This window comes from Pygocentrus nattereri, chromosome 13, assembly GCF_015220715.1.
Source record: "Pygocentrus nattereri isolate fPygNat1 chromosome 13, fPygNat1.pri, whole genome shotgun sequence".
Lineage (NCBI taxonomy): Eukaryota > Metazoa > Chordata > Actinopteri > Characiformes > Serrasalmidae > Pygocentrus > Pygocentrus nattereri.
In genome coordinates, this window is record NC_051223.1 from 540,001 (window position 1) to 563,099 (window position 23,099).

The following is a 23,099-nucleotide window of genomic DNA, read 5'->3' on the forward strand; positions in this document are numbered from 1 at the left end:
GACATTTAGGAAACACATCTTGTCTTCCTGGATTTGGGGTTACAAATCTAAAAGAGTTCTGGTTTGTTTTTCATGACCAGACAGTTACTTTTAATCCCGCACAGTGGGCCTGAATGTGATTGACCCAGATAGCATTTGAGACCATCTCCCTCATTATGTGCGGAGTTTTGTCGTGTAAGACAACAGGAGACCGGGTGATGCTGAGTGTGTACAGGAGTGACCTGAATACCTCCACAAGCTGAGGGGGAACTATTTTTCATTCAACTGCAACAGGGAAGCTGTTTTCTCCCTGTCTCTCATGAAGTGCTCTATTGTTGATGCTTTACATAATGAAAAACGTGTAACCTGTCTGGAGGAGATTGTTCGTGACAAGAATCATGAGGGAGAAAAAGAAAAACTATTACCAAACAATGACAACAGGCAGTGACATCAGCAGCACTACGACTGCTGCTACTGCTGCTAATAATACTAACACGTATAATCGTAATAGCTGTTATGCAGTTTTATGTCACATGGCATGTTTAGTTGGTTTTCTAAGTGAACAGACTTAAGGTGCCATTTGTCTGCAATTTTTCGTACAGGTCACATTTTGATTGTTTTTTTCACTTTTTCCCAATATGTTAAATTCAGTAAATAAACAGTAGTTGTGCAGACGTGTGTTCTCTGTAGATATTTACATATTCATAGCTAGAAAATGAATAGCATATGCCAGTCGACCAGGGGCTGCCCAAACATTTGCAATCAGATGTAATAGCAAATCAACAAGGTGGGCAATTTTCCAAGAACTTATCCCAACGAAAACATATCCGTTCTAGTTCGCAGTCATTTCCCACCTGCTTGAGGGACAACTGGAACTTTAATAACCACTAGCTAAGTAGCCGTCCTGCTTGCTTGTTTGTTTGCTTGCTGTTGGCTGATATGAAACGGTGCACTGCACTGCTCTGCGCTCACACTCAGTAAAATGTCTACATTACCACAGAATCATGTGAGGAGTCAAGCAAAGCTTCGCGTTGTTCCCCTCAAGAGAGCGTGTTGACTCTCTTGCTTGCTGGACGTTGACACTGAAAGGAAATATGTTAGTTTTTCTGCACTTGCCCAAATATCTGTTGACACAGAATCATGTACAGAATCAAACAAAGCTTTATTTTTTTGACTAACATGAAAATATGAATAAAGACTGTCATGGAGAATGCGGATGGTGTTAGTGTTACGCTCATGTCTGCCTTTTGTCACCAGCTTTATGGTTATTGGTCATATTGAACTTTTATTGAGTTGTTAGCTTCACTACTGTCTATACTGACGTGAAATCATGGTCATTTTTGTTGCTGGTGGTGAAAATGAAAGAGCACAGTTCTAGTTTTCTGTTGCCTGGTACTTTGAGCAGGGAAAAACTCCCGAAGTGTTTAGACACCACTTATAATTAGTGAACTCAATTTCTTTAAAGTGCACTTGTTGCTGACAGGCTGTCAGTTGCATGAACAGCCCTGTGTAATCCGTAGAAAAGCATTGTTAGTAGGATGCACATCAGCCTGAAGTCACCATTCCCAATATCAGGTGTCAAGCTAGAGGGGTATAAAGCGCCCGCGCACTGGGCCGTGGAGCGCTGGACCTGCCATCTCTGGGTTGATGGAGCAGAACTTGTTCTTGTGGCTGAATGCAATCAAATCCTCACAGCAATTTTCCAACATCTAGTGTAAAGCCTTCACAGAAGAGTAGTGACTGTTGCTGCAGCATTATTAATACTTCAGACTTCAGAAGAAACGCTGGATGTCTGCAAACCTTTGGACATGTAGTGTATATTTGATTTAAGTGATGCGACTCGTTGGGGTATCTGTCAGTATCTGTCTCTGTTATAAGCTCATTAACAGTGGGGTGACCCGTGAGTGAGTGTGTGTGAGCGCGTATGTGTGTGTGTGACCATAGCTCATGTTCCACCGTGACCTTCATCAGATATGAGCCTCCCATTTCCCCTCTGCCTGCTGAAACGCTTCGAAGAGTGATGGAAGCACTGGCTGCGCCACATCACTTAGCTATGCATGAGCTCCAGCCAGCCTTTCTTCTTTACATTCCAGTGCACTCAGCCTTATAAAATATTTACTGCCGAATTACAGGCTGCCTCCCAGCGCCCGCCAAGGACAATATTTTTAGAGATGCTTTGTCTGCTAGCAGATGCCTTTCTGCTTTCTCTGAAAAAGCTACAGTGTCCCTTCTCCCCCTTTTTTAGCATCAGCAAAAGAAATGTGTGTGAATATATAGTCACTGTCATTTCCAAACCATTTCAAATTAGAAATACTAACACATTTTCCTTCATGTATGCACTCAGATTATTTTCTCTTGATAATGGGTCAGTGTGGGAGGTGGAACGTAATATAATCCGTCAAAATGATTTCTAGCACCCACTGGTCCATGATGTGAGCAGACGTCACTAAACTTGATGAAAGATTACAGGGAACTAGAACGTTGACTTTAAAACGGTACAGTAAGATAAGTCGTGCTTAAAATGATGGGGCAGGAACTAACAAGGTCAGTTTAGATTTTAGTCTGAGCTTTGTCACAGCTGTCTTTAAATGCAGCTTCTGCCTCTTGTGGTGTGTTTTTTTTTTGTGTGTGATTGTTTAATATAAAAAGCTGCAGTTGTTCTGTCTGGTTTTCTTTCCACAGCCGTCCTTGTGGAAATATACACGTTGTTTTTACAGCGTGGGGTTCTTACCCCCCCCCAGCAGCTCAACGCAGCCACACACAGAGAGCCAGCAATGTCCTAATAACAGAATTATGGGGGAAAATATTTTTATTTGATCATATAATTCAAAGTATCTGAGTCAGTTAAAAAATTATGATAAATGAGTCAGTCGAATTTGTCCAAATTAAAATGTTGCTACAGTAATATGTATTAATTCTTAGTTATTGTTTCAGTGTAATTATGTAATTATAAAATACTAATATAATAAATGATTAATATTCGATTTACATTAGATATGGGCAGATTTAAGTGTGCACCTTCAACTTTCTTGTTTGCTTCAGTGTGAAAGTTACAAAAACCTGATCAAAACGTAACTTTTCATCAAATGTAAAACTTTAGAGTATTTCTTCTGCTGCTTACAAACACTTTATACTGTTTATACATAAAGTTCTGCTGCTTACAAACAGTTTATACACACACACACACACACACACACACACATATACATATATATATGTAAGAATATATTCTTACCGTTTTTTGGATTTTTTTTCTGTAATGTAAAACACGTTTTCTTTCAGGAAAATGTTTAATTTTAAAGTTTGATTTTAATATACTAGCCCTGTACAACTTCACAGGTTCCAAATATTTAATGGGAAACTACAAAGCTATACAATCAGAAAAATAACTAAATAATATTTAAGATTGCCATTATGTTGAACAGCGCTGCAGATGATTCTGAATTGTCTTAGAAAGCTATAAAACATTGAAAATGAGATTATAATAATAAATTAAATGATGATCAGATCACAAGGCAGAAAACAGGCAAATAACTTTAAACAGAGAATTAACATCATGTAGTATAACATCTAAAGTTTGCATCTAAAATACATTTTAATGTTTTTTTTAATGGTGCAAATACGTTTGTCACTCAGTGTGTTAGTTTTATTGATGAATAAATGAATGATAAACGGATCTTGGACAGTAATAAATAAACAAGATATTAATTGTAATCCGAGAGCGTCCCGCAACTGCGTTTAAGCACTGTAAATAAAATAAAATAAATAAACAGAATTATGACAAGTAATTCCTGTCTTTGGGCCAGTGGCGTATGCGTGTGTCCCTCGTGCTTTTCAGGTGTATTTTTATGGCCTGGCTCTCAGGGGTCGCTAATCATAGCATGTCTGCCCGTCACTGCTTTACGAGGGAAAGTTAGCTCCCTAATGATGAGCGGCAGATGTGACCCAATTTACACCAGCGTGAGGAAGCGCATGTTTAGTGTGCAGTTGTGTGTTTGATGCATGTTTCCAAAGCTTCTGGATCCTGTAGAGGTCAGATGTCGTCTCTCCTATGCTGCACAACTGCCACGCCGTCCATCGGTTACTGAATCTGACCCACTCCCAGCAGTCGCATTGTAATCAATGAAGCTGAGGAGCTGTGGTATCACGGAGAGGTCATGCAGATGTTAGTGAAAGTGCTACTAAGCGCTGACGTGATCACACCCACTGTTAAGAACGAGAAACCACAACTCCACCTGCTTGTGCCCCCAGCTGATCACATCAACAGAAGGTTAGATTGTTTAGCGTCTTTAAAGTCTGTAAGTTTGTCCCCTCCCCCTCGCTGCTTTGCTCTCTTCATGCCTCCAGCAGCTGCACCCAGCCTGTTTTCCGGAGGTTTACATTGTGTGTGTTTTCATTACGGTGAGGAAATGCTGGTTTTTCATTTAAGACACATGCCAGGCTGACTTCTATATTTATCTGCCCTAGAAAAAAAAAAGATATGGTGTTACTGCAGCCTTGTTTCAACTCCCAAGCCACAGAGTACGTGCTTGTACTCATCTTTTGGTAGGACTTTCCAGAAACACTGACACTTGGCGAAGGCCGTATGACTATTTTTTAATTATCGTGATAAATTACACCACAATGAGCTTTTCTGAGCATATTGTAGGTTATCATGAGTTCTCCTAGAACACCAAACAACTGAATTTATAACAAAAAAGACCAACTAAGGCCAATTATAGAGTCTATGTACAGCAACAACCGCTGGAAAGTAACTGCATAAACTGCTACAAGTAGCTGATTGGAAGCCACACCGTTATGATGTCATCTTGTTTGAAGACTTTTTTCCCCACTTTTTTACTGTTTTGCTCTTAAAAAGTGAACGAATGCTGAATTAAGAGAAAGATTACTGCACCCAGAGTTTCACAGTCTGTTAAAAACTTGGCACTGCAGTTGAATCTGCATGAATCATCCTTATAGCAATTATGGAGTCTATAAAACAAGAATTAGGGCACAGTAACTGTAGACTGAATAGTAAGTAGCTGATTGGATGTCAGCCCGTTATAACATCATCTTATTTTAACGTTTTTACATATTGTTTGATTTTTTTTCCTACTGGTTCTTTTAAGTTTATTTTTGCAGTTGAGTTTTTAAAAAGGCTGTTTTATAGTAGCGTCATTTAAATAGGGCACCGGTGTTTGTGCAGTGATGAACTGTGTAGACTATGCAGGTAAATTAGAGAGTCTATACAACATCCGGCGTAAGAGCATCAACTGAATAGTAATAAGCAGCTGATTGGATGTCATTATGACATCATGCTAACGAGCACTTTTACCCATTGTTTAATCCTTTTCCCAGTGATTGAAGTCTTCCTCCTCTTCCTCCTCCTCCTCCTTCTTAAACAGACTATTTTTGTCGATGTTAAATTTCACTGTGGCTAAATATCGTAATATGCGTGAACATGACATTATATGTTTTGCCCTGTCGCCTGTGCTTACTGCCACTTTCTTTATTGAGCAGGTTGCCGGCGGTCATGCTGTTAATTTCAGATTGAAATTGAAATGTGCAGCGTAGCTGTCGTTCACCTTTGGTGGCATTACCAAAAATATTCCCCCCAGGACTTTTATTCAAGTATCTAATGAATAGCGGCACAGTGTAATTAAAGCTGAAGCAATAATCGGGAGTTTTATTACAGTGTGTCAGTACATCAGAGATGTGCCAAACGCGGCTCCGAGCGCTCGCTCTCTTTCTCGCCCACTCTCTCCCCCACCACCTCCCCCGCTGGCCAAACACAGCCCTGCATTATGGAGCTGCTTATTTTAGCAGTGTGAACTTACTGCTTGTCCTTCTCTTGGTCCCTGTTGCTGTTAACTTGCCCGCCAGGAGCCTGTTTTATTCTCGAGACTAGCAAGCTTACACTCTCAATTAGCGATCACGGTCACCTATGAATGTGTGGACAGACCAGGGAAATTGTGTGGCAGCAGTCGTACAGTGTGTTAGTACTGTAGGGCAGATATTAGCCTGAAAGTGGCAGTGACCATGTCTGGATTTGGTCCTGCTGTCTGTGTTTGCTGACGGAACACACACTGGAGTTGTCTGAAGTAGGTAAATGCCTCTTAATCGTTTTACTATTTCAAAATTCCCATTGTGAGCTAATAGTTAGGGATGGACGGGTCCCGATTTTCCCTCCCATACCAATACCGGATCTTTAAATATCAGTCCATAAAGAACGCAGATGCTGATTCTAGTCCTGTCTAACCCTGACACTTATACATCTGCACGTTTTAAACATTTAAGTAAAATTTGTGTTGTGTGTCACAAGTAAACCAGCCTGAATGGCGTTTAGGTGTTGTGAGGTGGGGGGTGGGGGTACGTTGTTTTGCTTCTGTACTTTGCCGATATTATTTTTCCATGTGAATTTCCATGTCAGTAGAAATGGCATCATATGCTGTGGAAAATGAGTTTCTGTCAGTTTTCTGAAGTATGGAAGCGCTTAAAGTATGTACTTGTGTTCTCTGTGGCCCATATCAAGCCAGTATGTACTGTCCTGCCTCAAGTGGTGACTAAGAGCATTAAAACATGCGAAAGGCTGAATTACATGCAGTGTCGTTGGGGGTAAATTTCCAGGCTAATGACGATGCTGTTGACAGATTTTATTTTATTTTATTAAAAGAGCGAGACAGATGGTTAAGTGTTTGTACAGGTTTTCTGCTTGCTACTGTAAGGCAGTGCGTAATTGACGCAGCCACTGTCATTTCACATGTAATTTATACTAAGTAGTCATTAACATATCAGACATCCTGTGGTAAAATGACCTTACCCCACTTCAGTGTCCGAGCCCGAATGGCACTTTACAATGCATCTTTCATTAGAGGTTTTCCATGCGTTTCTCCACTTGCTCGCTTGCGGTGAGACGTGGCATCAGCTGCCTCTGTCTAAACGTTCTCTTGACACACCGTTAGGCACCGCAAGACAATCCACAGATTTTACTTTATTAAAATATCATTAATCAAGTAAAAACACCAAGATGAGTTCATTTATCTGAATATTAGAATAACTACACCCACCTCTTGCCTGAATTAGCTTATATATATGTATATATATATATATATATATATATATATGTTATATACATGTAAAGATACATGATTGGATTTTACAGTGATCCTCGCTTGAAGAGAAGAACTCAGCACAATGGGTGGCTGGAGTCAGGGTGGATAGTTTCCAGCTGTGTGACAGTGTGTATGTTTATATTGCCTCTGTTGGATCGAAACCATGTATGTCCATTTTTGCCATGTGTCATTTTGTTTTTACATAATTTGAAAGTACCAGATGCCCTTTACCTTGCATCAAAATGTAATGATGAGTGGACAAACGGAAATGATCCAATAAAATTGCTTAGAATAAAACCTTGTTACATTAACTTTCATTGAAAATTAAGTGTTTTTTTCCTTCTACTGTAAAGCTTCTGTTTTGGAGATGCGAGGATTTGTATGTGCGTGTAACTAAAAGAGCTGTACAGTAGCACCCCTCCTCTACTTTGACAGCATTTGGCCAGAGATATGTGTATTCTCAGTGGCCTTGGGTCCACGTCCCCGAGCCACTGATCTGTGGTCAGCTGAATGCGCTTCCAGCTGGTGACTGTGGTCTGCTTTTGCTCTCGAAAGTTATTTCTGAGAAATCGCACAGGCCAAATTACAGATATATTAGCCCCACATAGTGATAGAAACAGAAATAAAACAGCGGACAGTAAGTAATTGGATAGAGACAGTTGTGGTCATTTTGCATCTGGATGTCAGCACATTGGATTTGATGAAGTGATGAGTGAAGTTAATGTGTAGAATAGTAACTTTAATTTGAGAGGATTGGGTGGAGCATTCACATCTTTTATCATACACAGTCACTGGTTTTAGCACCGATTTAAACACTAATGGTGAATCAGCTTCAGTGCTTGAAATCAAGCGCCAGCCCACCTGTACCTAATATACATCATTTACATGAAGCATGCCTGAATTCATGCAGATGTTTTGGTGGGGAGCCAATTAAATGGCAGCATTCAGCAGCTTGTGAGCCACTGGCTGTGTCCGTAGGTGGAGTTTTATGTTGAGCAGTGAGTCCACTGCTCCCCGTACTGACCAAATTTTATAGTGTTCAAGTTATGATGACTAAAAAGAATAAAACATGAAAAACAAAATCTTATTGTTTTATTTAGAACTGTAGAGGGATGTGTAGTGCGTTGGTTTCTTAAAATACATTTAAAACGCTGTATTATTGAAATGTGTGAGCTGACGTCACTAGTTTTGTGTTATTGTTGTTTTGTTGTTTGTTTGTTATTGTTGGTGTAACAGATGACATTAATAATCGTTTTGGTTAATTATCTTTTGTTCAGGTTGTTAAACTATTTACACTCAAATTTACGTGCGCTCCTAGAAGATGTGAGTTCAGTCGTACAGAATTGCCAAAGATGAAATTGCATGTGCTCATTTTACAGTCAGATTTGATTGTACATAACTGATGAATAAGGACTGACCAGCTGACCAGGCATAATGAGTCAAGTCCAGTGTCTAATGTCAAGAGGTAACTTTAGAGGAGAAGAAACAAACTCTCTTTAATGAGCGTTAATCTGTTGAGATTTTGTTGGAAATACCTTTTTAATTTTTCACAAAGTCCAGATTTAATTTTGTATACAACTTTTTATTTTGTTCTGTTTGAGGCTTCTGTCAAGTACATTCTACTTTTTAATGGTCTCTAATCTCAGCTGTAGGCTATTAATTCACCAGGCTACCAAACAATGACTTCTCCACTACTCACTCCACTCATAAGGAGCTTGGGGGACAAATTGAATGGAAAATTGCACAGAAGCCTGAAAAGCTCCTAATGCATCAGAGCACAAGTCTAATTATGGCAGCCGTAGTCATGTGAGGCCAGCAGTCTGTCCACTGATGTTTGTAGTCACCGAACGAAGAGTGGATGATTCAGTTAGACTGTAGACTCCGCTTTCTCTGCATGCCGATAGCCATGTGGTTAGCTGTGAATAGGATGATTAAGCTCTCCAAAACTCGGATATGAGATTGTTTTATGGGTGTGGAGTGAATGGTTTGTACAGATCAGCTAGATTGAAGTTTTTTTCTTAACAGAAACAGGAAAACTTGACCCTGTCTTCATAGCTCTGAAGAATTAAGAGGAGATGTAGTTAAATCCATATGTAAAGATGGACAATAATAGTTTTTCCATGGATACTGACATTTAATTTGCTATTTTAAAATACAATATTGTTGATAGTTACTGCAAAATGTAAAACTCAGATAAAACAGTCTTTCTGTGAATGTCCAAGTGAAACTGGCCTTTTTAGATGCCAAACTCTGCGTGGTCCTGGCTCCCATACATTATAAAGGAGGAGGAGGCAGTTCACTGGTTGGAAAACTAATGGGAAAGCTTGTAATAATCTCCGTGGCCTGTTGGCTTTGTGGTAAAGCCCCAAGCCTTGAAAAATCCACCCTCTTTGTGGAGGTGTGTACATACAGAAGACAGGACTATCCATTTTTTACGTTTATCTGAGGCAAATGCAATTAACTGGGTGTTTTTTTTTGTGGAGTCAAGTCTCCCCATTCAAAGAGAGGATTCTTGTATAAGTAGAAATCACAGTCCAGGAATGTTGCCATAAGGCCTTTGCCCGGCTTAAAGATCACTCACTCGCATTTAGCAGGCTGAAGATTCTCCTTAAGGAGGTGCTATTAGCAATTTGATGTTTAGCAGCTTGTTGTGTTTTGCATAAATAACACTGTGTCTTTGTTGCAGAGCACAATTGGACTTCGGTTAGCTCTTATCACTGGGTAGCCTGTTGGAATCGGACCACGTGGATTAATAACGGGTGACGATGAGAATAGAAGTGAAAGATGAAGCAAAATGTCAAAAGAATGTAACACCCAAGAAGGGTGATGGAGGTGGACAGTAAACTTTGATGGGTTTCTCTAGACTTTATGTGGAGATCACTGTGGAATACTTGAAGAACACTGACCGACTGCATGTTTAATTAAAAAGAAACCAATTATTCCTGTTTTCTTAGATTGAGTGCAGTGCAGTGTGTGAAATGTTCAGTAGAGGTCCTACAGTCATAGTCCTGAAGTTATAGTTTATGGTAGTTAGTGTAGCACTACTACTGCTTTCTCTGCACGTTGTGATGCATATAGAGTCACATGAAAACATCTTTAAGTCTCGTGATAAGATGTTTTTAACATGTCGCCCAGCCCTGGTTGGCTGATGATGTACAACAGCATCAGCTGACCTGTAAACATTGCCTCAGTGTGGTATTAAAGGGAAGAAACACTCCAGTTGCTTACTGTATTAGGATTATTTGTTGCTTGTGTGAAAGCTGCCATAGTAATTAACAGTGTGTTCATTTTCTGTTAAATGTTGAATTTTGCTAGAATCTTTTATTGCAGTCATTAGTCCTCCATATCAGCCAGCTCTATATGCTGTAAATGTAAAAGCTACTCACTCAGTCACATACGCTGCCCCAGCCTGAAAGGCACATGACTGTGTATTTGTTGGTGGTGAGTGTTGGCCCAGCGGCCGGACTGCTGGAGGATGACATCAGAGCTAGCTCATCAGCAGCCTCGGGTTTGGAGGGTGCAGGATGACAGAAAAAAGACACATCAAAGTCATTGGTGCTGCCTTTGAAGCGCTTAGCCTAGGCTGCCACTCTTTGTCGGCTCTGCAATGCGTGTAGTCTAACGGTACGTGTTCTTTCTCTGCAGACGTTCAAGCCTCTGGTCGGGAAGAGTGTGCTGGGCTCTATCACGGCCGTGGAGTTTTTCTCTGACAGACAGCTGGACTTCTTGACCGACGATGGAGCGTACCAGCCCTATCAGGTGAGCCTTTTGAGTGCTGGTGTGTGTTTGTGTTCTTGTGCTGTGCCTGAAGAGGTGAGGAGAGTCTCTTGTTGAATCAGTCTCATGTTTACGACAAGTGTTTTGTGACCCCAGGCCCTGGAATAATGTTTACTGATCATTTACTTTTGTCTATACTCCATTACTGATTATCCTTGCAATGCATTGGAGGCTCATAAATAGCTGTCAGTGTCACTCAGGTAAAAAGGAATTGATCAAAATTCATGTTCTCAGTGAACAGCGAGTAGTTTGCAGTTTGCATGGTGACGGTTATTCTGCAGATCTGACGAGAAGAAATGGAGCCTTAACCAGATTACCGATACCGTTACAGATAACATGGCTTAAAATATACTTAAAGAAAGGTGTCAGTCTAAAGTCTTTAAGGTAAAACAGACAGCTCCCAAAAAAACGAGTCTAAATTAGCCAGATGATACAAAACTTGATAATTTCCCTAAATGATGTAAGTTTTATTCCACTGAATGCACTACAAGTGTAAAATAAATTTGAGCTGCTTGTTTGTTGCTAGTTTTCTGCATTGCTTCCTATGTGCTATAACTGAGCTGTGTACTATCTGCTACCTGGCACCATAAAGGGATCTTTTGGTGGTGCAGTGCGATGCTTCTTATTGATTGTACTGTAGAACTAGGAGATAATAAAATCACAGTACTGCCAGATGGGGTTACGGTACACGGTATGTTACAAGATACATTTTTTTTTTTCTGATGATTTGATAAGTTGTAACAGACAAGATGGGGCTCATTATACTGTCTTTGTAATCAGTTGTGCAGTTAGAAAGTGTTTAAGTGTGACACGGCGACGGAGTACCAGGCGCTTGCGGATAAGAAGATAAGAGGGTTTAATAGACAACAAGTCAGATAAATCCAAAAAGGGCAAAACACAAATCGTAGTCGGAGTCCAGGCGGAGATAATCTAGATCGGAAACTGCGTGACAACGGGTCGACGCACGGGTGAGTCAAACAGAACCCAAGTAGAACGCTCAGTGATTGCATGTGAACAGTACCTCGCCAAGTCCTCCGTCAGAGACGGCCGAAGGTGTGACATTAAGTAATGGCATGTTAGATTATACTCAGAAAAGCTTACTGTGTCATCATTATTACGATAATACATACTGTCGTATTGCCCGACCCTGCTGTGCAGTCGCCTTTAACCTTCTGCAGTAGTCTTTCTCTGCTTCTGGTCAAAACAGAGAAGAAACTGACCAAAATGTAAGATGCAGGCGCTTCACTGCCCTCTTATGGATTATCAAGTTGAGAAATCTCATTGTTCTTCAGTATGAGAACATAACACTGAAAAGAAGCTAATTTGAACATCAAATTAATTTACTGTTAGATTTTTTTAACTTTCATGATTCGGACTCATCCTTGATTACTGTTACTAATAAAACCCTCGTTCTCTCTGACTGTCTGTAGTCTGTCTGTCTTTCTCTAGTTGTCTGCTTTCCTGAAATATCTACACACACCTGTTTGTCACGCCACAGCATCCACATTCACATATATATTGATGCCAATCTGTGAATAACAACACAGCAACTATTTTAATGTCATTTAAAAAATTAAAATCAGTTCTAACCTGTAATGCTCTGTAATACAGTCTTTCTGACAAATTACAGTACACTATAGGAAGTGTAGGGGGCGACATGGCTTCTGGCTTTGAATGAACTGTCTGTTTAATGAACGATTGCTACAGATCAGTTTGCTACTGATTACAGTGTTAGTGTAGGCTGTAAGCATCCCCTCCATCATTCCTCACTAAGCCGCTCTCTCAGACTCCTTAATTTTCAGTGTCTTTGGGAAAACGCAACGAGGCTTAGGATGCAAACCCATCAGACAGATGGAGTGGGGGGGGTGATGCTCTCTGTAGTATTCCTCCACTGGATTTATATGCACACCGCATGTTAGCCCCACTGTCTTAGACTCGCCTCACCACCATTTTGCTGAACGGATAATGAAAAGCCATCTGCCAGCAAATTAGAGCCGTCTCCCTCCCAGCTCCTAATGTGGCAGTAACGCCCGGCTGTGTGGAGCATCAAGCTCGTCTCTTTCAAAATTAAACCACAGCATTAGGACCCTGTGAAATGGCCAAAATACTGGTATTGTGATTATATTGCTACATATAGTGATTGCAGTAAGCCTTTCAGTGTATTAAACTGGATATTGGTGAATTAGTGCCGTGACATGGTTAAGGACTGGGCACTTCCTTTCAAAACACTCGTCTGGGACTGTAACTGGTCAGGATTAGGGGTGTAACGATACACACATTTCACTATGTAGCGCACATTGATGTTGACATAACGATACAACACATTTTCGATGCAGAATTAGAAAAAAGTCATATGAATAAAAGTGCAGTATCTAAATGAAAGTAAACAAAATGTCACTTTTTTCAGCAGGTACTTGTCATGCTCAGTTAATTTAAGTGGAAAAACAACAAGAAGCCTTTTTTAGCTTTGTATTTTCTCCTCGCTCTGGGATCGTGTGGGTGAGGTCTTCACCAATGAGCATAGCTGAGGTATCATGACGAGTATTTGATACTTGTGTTGAGCAGTGCGGACATCATCGTTTAGCCTTCCACTATCCGCCCCATCATTATTGCCCTCGACTGGGAAACCAGAATGTTCCCAAACAGGCAATGAATGTGAGGATGGTTTTACTTGTTCTAGCACAAGCTTGCTTTCTCTGCTTGGTTCTGCTGTGGTTCTCATGTTTATGAATATCATGTGTTGTGTAATAGAAGCCATTCTCGATATCACATTTTATAGCGTGAGTTTAACTCAGCAAGTAGCATGCGTGCCCCTGTTTATCAGTCATCTCAGGATTGCTGTTGGTTTTATTTTGGGCTTTAGGTGCTGAACCCGTTCAGGCGAGCTTCAGACAGAATTCTGTTATACTCGGGTCGGTTTCGGACTCAGCTTGACGATGTCTTATGTCTCGTGTCTGGTTTTGGACAAACGTTTATCAGGCGTGGGCCAGGTTCAGAATCAGAACTCGATGTGGTTCAGGTTGGGTCGGAGTCTCAGTAAGTTCTCAAGCTGCGTCGGGGTTTGGAGCAAAATTTCAGGCCCGATTTAAAGCTGTACTGTTTCTTAATCAGCCTAGTTAATAAACCCACTGCCAGCATCTCACATTTAATTCTGCTTTTATTCACACCCACTTTCAGGATAATCATTTAGCTACAGTTGTAATTGAGGAATCAATATTGAAGTCAGAATATCTGTATTGTAGGATTACAGTGATGCACAAATTTCATCGTACAAGTTTGAAAAGCAAAACAAAAACATACCGTCAATGGATGACTAGCTCAAATCATTTACCAGGAAGACACAAAGTAAAAAAAAAAGCATAAACAAAAGCTCAAGATTATATATATATAATATATATATAAGAGTATATTACATGTTTAAATGTTTGTTTGGTAAACGTTTTATTATTTATTATTATTTATTATTTATTATAGCTCATAATAAAAGCAAAAAAAAAAAAATGTGTGAGTTCTATGACTACATCTCGAAGTGAAACTAACTGAGCTTTACAAGGTCGTTTACAGCCAGAGTTTGTTTGCATGTGAAGCGTGAAGCTTCTGGCTGAAACAGAGATTTATTTTTCTCCACCGTTCAGAATCAGAGCTTGGCGCTCGTTTGAATCCCATGTGGAGAAGAAGGTGCTGCGTCCCATCTCTTCTTCTGATTCTGGTAACTGACATGTATGGGTGATGTCTTCATAAATGAGTTGGTGTAGTTGAGGTATTAGCACCAGTGCTCGCACAATGTCAGCGCACTGTCATCGTTCTCAAGCAGGAGATGAATGAATGAGTTCACTTTGCTCTTCGGTTCCAGCTCAAGGTTGCCCTCTTGGCACGCCATTTCAAATAGCTTGGCTCATTAACCATCTAAGGGTAGACATTCAGATTTTCTTCAAGCTCCAGAATGTAACTGGTGCACCATTTAAGGTGGAACAGAAAATTCAAAGCCGGTGTATAAGATGCAGACGTCAGCTTCATCATAGGTGGGCTATGTTCAAGGTAAAAATGATGGATTTCAGGATTTTGTTAACTAGGACTGTAGATATGAGTCTGGCCTAACTGTGTTCAGTTCATGGTTCGTGTTTGTGTTGAACCACAGTTTGCGTTTCATCTCATGATCTCTGTATTACAAAAACAAAGAATATTAATAAACTTATCTGTACTGGTATTTTTTACAAAGCCTTTTGAATGACACCCAGCATTACTTAATAATGCCTGATCTAATATGAACACACTGCACGAACTGCTTCCTATTTCAAGGGTCTGCTTAGAGCAGAAAAGAAAGGAACGAGAGAGGAAAAATAAGCGAATGTGCCATGTGAAGGGTTTATAATAAATGACCAATCGATGTGTGATGTGCCATCCCCTGCAGGGCAATTTTAGACACTGTTTTCATTCTAGTTTCTCCTGGTGTGCGGCAGAACACTATGTTCTTGTCAGACTGCCTGGCCTTTAAAAAAAAAAAAAAGAACACTCACTCTCTCTTTTACACACACACACACACACACACACACACACACACACACACACACACACACACACACACACACACAAGAAAATCACTACTGCTTCTCTCCAGCTCACAATGGATGGGCCTGAAATGTAAAAACCATCAGGCTGGGTAATGAAAGGGCCAGTGAACATGTGAAAACCCACTTCACTGATACTGCCTCTGCAGCCAAAAGCACTGCTCATTGACCAATGGGGACAGACTAGCCCCTAAAGGACATAGGGCCCTCTAAACATGCTGCTGTCTTTGTCTGTCTGTCTGTCCATCTCTGTCCAACCTGTGTCTCACTCATTCCTCAGTTCATTCGTAAGCCACGGGCTGTGAAATTCCTCTAGCGGAGCATTCCTCAAACCCGCTGCTGCCCTCTTCCCATCCCCCGGAGGGCCCTGCATGCATTCCTGAACGTGCCGCTTCATTCCACAGTCTACATTCAATCCCCCCCTTTTTTTTCTCCATCAGAAAACAGATTGTTTTTACAACTTGCAGCCTTCTGGAGTCGTAAGGAGTAGAAGTGCTCGTTCAGGATGGGACAACATGAAAAGTTTCTGTGTGGTACTGTTGACCAAAATTACCACAACTTTTTGTGTCATAATATTGTTATAAAATCTGAACCTGAATCACTTCGTTACACATACGAGGAACTTGACTTGGTGAGGCCATATAACACCTAACATACCGAACGACTAGAGCTACAACAGACAAATACAATAAGAACAAAATTCAGTAAATACAATAAAGAATAAGGAAGTGCTAATGTGAAAGGAGCTAAAGCGATTTGTGAATATCTGCTTATCTCGATGTAATTATACATATGCAGGTCTGAGGAGACATATGATATAATAGCTGTTATACACAGTGTATTACAGAATGATATGAACGTTTGTTAAAAACTGCACATTGACATCATTTGAATACAGTTTAAATAAATACTGCCACTACTGTCGTTCGCAGATAATATTTGCTGTAGTTAAGTGGGTAACATAGCTGGACTCCCTGCCAGCGCCCTGCACTATAGTGAGTTCAGACAGAGGCAAGACTCCTAACACCTGATTAAACTAAGTTGCTCTGAATATGAGTGTCTGCCAAATGCATACATATATTTAAATATTGTAATAATATATTACGATATGATGTGATCTGTTTGATGTTTACTAGTGCTGCAGTATGGCAAGGTTTCTTGTTGTTGTGGTAAATTGCATCACAATATTCTTTTCTAAGCATATTAGGCCTGTAGAATTGGGTTTAGTGAGAAACGTTGAATAAAAAGCTTTGTTTTCATAGTTTTCATTTTTAAAGGGCACAAACTCAGAAAAAATAAAAATATCCTGGCAAATATTATGCATTGTGCATATTGTACATTGTGCAGGTATTGTGATGTTTTTGCCATATCACTCTCTCCTACTGTTTGCTTGAGCTACTGCAATTTGTACAGCATAAAGGCTACAATAGAGCCTCTGTGTCAGGGGCCAACTGGCTGTAGAGCTGGAGAAGGAGAGAGCGAGGGAAAGAGAGAGAGAGAGAGAGAGAGAGAGAGAGAGAGAGAGTGTGGTGTGGCTGGGGAGGAGAAAATGAACTCGTGTTGCCGTGTCACACTGAAGAGGCAGCTCCATGATCTTATCCATCTCAGCAGCTATACAAAAGCAGCTGGAGGAAAAACGAGAGGGAACAGGGGAAGAAAGTGGTGATGTGACTCTTACTGTACAGTTTGGACGGTTTGGCATGTTTTGTGAAGATAAGTTGACACATCCTTTATAGAGAGCACACTTTAATATCGCAATTTCTATGCCAGTTTTAGATATCACTTCAAATTAAGACTACCCGTATAAAGGTTTTATGAATGGTTTAAAATGAATTTGTTCATCGTTATTAGGTCACAAACACTTTAACAAGCATTTAATATGCAGTTATTTTCATAAAAAGCGCAAGAATGAGCTGTTACATCTGATGAAGATGAATATGATCAAGATGACAGGTTTAATGCTGATATGAAGACACTTTGAAAACATCAAAATCTGAGGTTTAACAGCGTAGCTAAACAAAGATTCACTATTAGGCAAACAACAGACACTTTGTGACCTGATTCATAACCGTTAATAAACTTCATGAACCCTTTCTAATGTTAGTCTTAGTCAGTTTTAGGGCATTTTTATTTCTTCACTAAGTAAACATATTGGAATGAAATAAAACAGCTGTATTATAGCTTTTTCCACAGGTAGCATTTTTTTCCAGTTTTTCCAGTAAATAGTAAAGAGCAACGTGTTCTGCATGTGTAAATGTCTTGAATCGGAAACGAAACCCAGTTATTAGAGAAAAAATGATAGAAATTGTTTTTGCGTTTTTTTCTAATTGTAGTTATAGCGTCTGTTGACTGTTACGCTTAAATGTGAAAAATGGTGCTTCTAAAGTGTCAAGACTTTTGAGTGGTACTGTATAGAGGGGACACCGTATAGCAGTGGCACTAAGCCAAGCACTCAGTGGCATTGCAGCCTAGGGGGGAGGGCAGGGGGGGTGATTGCAGCTGTGTGTGTTGCCTCTCTATGGCCTTGCCTGGCAGCTCTGCACACAACACCCTTACTGTCTGACCCTGCGGTGGTAGGGGGGTGTATAGCATGACCACACGCTCTTGCGTTCCCCGCACACACACCCACACCTCATTTGGAGGAGACACATGCATAGCTCTGCCACAGGCTCCGCCCATTTAATGAAGAAACACAGTCTCCCGTTACTGCATCTGTAGGTCACGTTCACAGCCTGCACACAAAACACCGAGATTCTATTACGCCATCCTCTCATGTTAACAAAGACCTGCTTCAGTATAGATTAGAACAGCCTGTGCTCCATACGTTACCAGCCAGCAGCTCCTACTTCTGTATGCTACACGCACACCCTCTCATGTTTCACGTTTATTACCCCAGCAACAAGCCTCTCTCTCACATGCCACATACATAGTATTGCCATAGCAACAAGAGCCATGTCTACGCACTCCAACAAAGGCTTCCATGTGCGAGCATGCCATTTCCCCCCTCTGCTGCTCTTTAATTCAACCTATATTTACCGTGATATTATAACCTGCCTCCGCCGTGCTTTTAGCACCATTATGATGTGATTACACTTTTCTCTGGAAAAAAAAAGTCATTTTCAGCGTGAGTCATCGCGTTCAAATTGTCTCTAAGGTTTCCATTTTAAGTGCAAAGTTCTGCTGCGGAAGCCAGCTGAGGGAACACCCTGCTGTCTTTCTCTCTCCCTCTTTCAGTCCTTCCTTCTCTTTCTGTCTCTCTGTCTTCGTTCCCTGTTTGCTCCTATGTCTGATGCAAGCGTTGTGTCATCTCTCCTGCGCTGCTCACCTCCATGGTAACCGTCCTTGGCCCCAGTGTTCTGCTCATTATCACTGTAAAATTAAAAATGATTTTTTTTTATTTCATGTTAAAGTCAGAACAATATCTGTTGGCAGAAAATATTGGTCAATATTGAACTAGGGATGCAAATTAGCGATTAACCTATCAAAATATTGGTCCTAGAATGAAGTTCTGGTTCTGAAATCTGATTGGCTGAGCCAATTTTGAAGCCAGTGTAAAATGCTTGATATGCAAACACATCGACTCATATTAAAAAGTATTCCTTGTGTGTGTATAGTGGAATGTAGCGCTGATGGATGGAGCCTTAATTGAGGTTAGTATGGCAAAGGCCAGTAGGACGTGTGTTTGAAGTAAACAGTATGAAACCATGTTAAAGATTCCCTTCATAAGAACCTGCTTTTGTTTAAACCAATATGTTCATGATTCTATCCAAAACTAAGAAGTTAACAAAATGACTTGAGTATATAATCTTGAGCTACTGAAAGTTGTACATTCTAAGATTCCAAAGTTATATTTACCCCTCATTACCATGGCTAGCTTTGGCTCAGTGTACCTCGGTAGCTCTGGCAAGCTGTCACTGTCCGTCATCTCTACATCATAGTTCTCTGTATCACGGCTTTATGGAAATGTGCTTTCGAAATGGTTCATCATTGCATTTGTGATGCTGTCCTCTCGAACACCACTATTGGGTAAGATGAGATGATGCTTTATTAGTCCTACAATAGGGAAATACAGTCGTTTATTTCATGCTTAATTAGTTTATCATTTACATCCCTACACATTTGAAAATGATGGTTCTTCAAGGGTTCTTTAGTAAAGAAAATATATATAGAACCATGAACAGAGAACCCTCTCCATGATTAAAGGCTTCTTTGCATTGTAAAATGGTTCGTCACATTTATGGAGAATGATGGTTCTATATAGTACCTGTTTAAAAAGGGTTGCATAGAGCACAAAAAAGAGTTCTTCTATTGTTACGTCAGGCTTGTTAGGATATAAGAACCCTTTTTAACGCTACATAGAACCCTTTTTAACGCTACATAGAACCCTTTTTAACGCTACATAGAACCCTTTTTAACGCTACATAGAACCCTTTTTAACGCTACATAGAACCCTTTTTAACGCTACATTTTCAGAAGTATTCATAACCATCTACGACTTTTTCTCCATCAATCTCAAGCATTCTTTCACAATGTACAGTTCAAGTGTTCATCGTTGTGTATATAGAAAGATTTTTAACTAAAGAACCCTTGAAGAACCATCATTTTTAAGTGTGTAATTTGAACCCATAAACATAATGCTCAGTACTACAGAAGCATGAAAGACATGTCTAGACCCAACCTTTAGCTTGAGAATAATGCGATGATGCCACACACACACACACACACACACGCACACACACACACACACACACACACACACACACACACAATTTCAATGAAGAGAATTAAGGAAAAATACAAAAAAATGTAGAAGAAATGAAAAGAAACCAAACTACTACTAACTCTGAGAAGCTCCACCCCCAGCAGTGCAGTATTTGTGTTTTTTGTGACTACAAACTTCTGTTATTCATTGAAGTATTGATGACGTCACCACTGAGGACTGTCCTATTTCACAGTACACAGTTGACAGCTGACATTTGTATCAGTCACATCTTATAAAAATAAAATATTTATTATATTAATATATAAAATTATAGAAAAGTGTTGTTTTGTTTTTTTTAGCCCCTTTAGCATCGGTCACAGACTTTCCGTATGGGTTTGACGCTACGGTTCATGTAGCAAAGGTTTATTCCAGTTTTTTTCCATCCTGTCACACAACGTAAAAGGCAGCTCTCGTTTTCAGTTGAATGAAATTTCGCGAGTTACTGGTTGTGTTAGGACGCTGAGGTTATGTTCCATCAACATTATGGGATCACAGAATAAGCTTTTATGTTTCTTTTATATATCCATGCAAACACAATGGCTCTTTTTCATTTCCGTACATGCTGGTCCAGTTCTTTTGGATGACGGATATGAAAGATCATTACAGAGATCAAAGGCCACGTTGTAATTTGAAGTAATACCCTTTTTCCACCTCCTCCGAGGCTGCTTCTTAAAGCCCTTGTGTGGCTTAGCTGTTCTCCAGGCAGCTCTGCTTGTTTTCCTCTTCCTCTGAGCGATTTTATCAGTGCTGTGTATCTGTGCCAGGCAGCCCTTTTCGTTGTTACAGTAATTACTAATGCAGCGTAATTGCTCCGCAAAGCACAAAATGTGAAATTGACCCGTTAACTTATTGAGAGGTGTTTAGTTTCCTGTCCCGGAGCTTTGTAGCTTCAGCATCCCTTGTGAAAGCGAGAACTGAAACCAGAACACTGCGGCGACGTCAGTCAGGCAAATGGAGGGTTAGGTAAAATCAGAACGAAAGGGCAGAAAAGGCAAACGTCAGGCTTTGGAGAGGTGGAGGAGAAGAAGGAGGAGTCACAAACAGGGGAGAATGGAAATGGAAAGGCTGAGAGGGAAGAAGTGGAGACAAGATAGTGCTGTATGCTTTGCAGTTGGTAAAATGACAGTTTAACCACTCTTGTGTACTTTGATTCATTAAAGCAGCTGAAACATTGATCGTTTAAATGTGATTTAGATGAAGTGTCATGCTAATAGGAGGCTAGACTAGTAACTAGCACGTCAGCCTAATTTTAATCAGCATCGTTTCGTTTCTGTATCCGTACTGTTATGAGACATGGAATAACAGAATTTTCAACTAATGCAACGAATGTAAGTGTGAACCAGTAAGCATGGTGCAACGTCTGGACTGCTGATTTGCTGGCATGTTAATAACGTCAGTGCTTCTCGATCAGTTTGCAGTTTATGGATTCTTTATGCCCCCACGTGCAGCACCTCACACTTTCAATTATTGCTTTAATGCTTTCAAGTTATAATTAAAAAAGGGTATCAGGACTTGATGATGTTGAAAAGGAAGACGCTGAGGGAGGAGGAGTGGAGGAAGAGAAGAGAGCGTTATCAGAAGCCATAAGTTAAGTGATACTTTTTTAATCCCACAAACGGGGAAATTCCACCTCCACATTTAACCCATCCGTGAAGTGAAACACCACATACACACTAGTGAACACACACACACACTAGGGGGCAGTGAGCACACTTGCCCAGAGCGGTGGGCAGCCCTATCCAGCAGTTGGGGGTTAGGTGTCTGGCTCAAGGACACCTCAGTCATGTGCTGTCGGCTCTGGGGATCGGACCGGCGACCTTCTGGTCACGAGGCTGGATCCCTGACCTCCAGCCCCAAAAGTATCATCAGTAAAGTATTATCAGTACTCGGTAGTTAACATTTTGTAACTATACACAGGCCTAAACGTCTCTCCTGCATAGAATTGCTGGACCTTTGTTGTTGTTCATGCCTCATACAGTGACAACGTAGATCGTGTGAAGCGAGATCTGTTAGTCACCAGGTAATCACACTGTGAAAATAGGAAAACATTCCTGCAGACATGTTACTGCAGATACAAACACACAGGGACGTAGCTTTGAAATGAGAAGGCCACTCTAGGAGAACCCCGCGTCTGTAATGAGATTCGACCATCCATTCTTAACGAACGTACTGTTAATTATATTGATGTGCTGTAACTTCTTGTTACTGAGTCAGGGCTTACAACCCCAATATAGCCACTTCAGAAAGAGTAAACTGCAGTGCCTCATATATTGTTTCAGGTTTTAGATTTTGATTATGTAAACAGTTCATAATAGCAATCATGCGTTGAGCTCATTTGTATTATCTCAGTTATGCCGCAGTCTGGGAGACGCTCTGAGCAGACAAAGCGGTGATTAGCCATCCCGGGGGGTCACTGCAGTTTAAGCCATGATTTCAGAGCTGATTGCTTCCGCCTGCCATAAAGAGCAACCAGTTATCGCTGTCATAGTGCTAATGTCACGGATACTGAGAAGAATCAGCAGGCGAGGGGGAGATCAGTGAAGGAGAAAGTCTTGTGTCTGCTTTTTCTGCCCCTTGCCTTGGTGCAGCACAACAGCAGGTGAATTATTCCTGTCCGCTAATAAGAGCCCTCAGCTCCACGGGCCCACATGGACACGGGGCTTTCCGTGAGCCTTCGAGATCCGCTGTGGAGGCAAACGCTCATGACTTCGTTCTGCTGCAGCAGCCGCCCTTCTGCTTGTAATATATAGCGAAAATGCTAATTATTCTAACTATGAATGAAATAGCCACTTATTAGCATTATAAAACCGACGTCATGCTAGTTGGGGGCTGCTAGCTTTTGGAAGTGACAGAACCCTGCCTTCTTTCCCGGATACGGAATGTGGGAGCAGTTTTGTTCCGTTTGTGTTATTTAGAACTGTT

At 40.7% G+C, this 23,099-nt stretch overlaps 1 protein-coding gene across 3 annotated transcripts in view; it reads left to right on the forward strand.

The window, feature by feature from the left end:
• The window catches only part of jmjd1cb (jumonji domain containing 1Cb), a 186,675-nt gene that overhangs the window by 116,553 nt on the left and 47,023 nt on the right, over positions 1 to 23,099 (forward strand). For all 3 annotated transcript variants that reach the window (XM_037544211.1, XM_037544212.1, XM_037544213.1), the window contains one exon: positions 10,716 to 10,829. In XM_037544211.1, the coding sequence (XP_037400108.1) occupies positions 10,716 to 10,829 (114 nt within the window). The remainder of the gene's footprint in view (positions 1 to 10,715; positions 10,830 to 23,099) is intronic.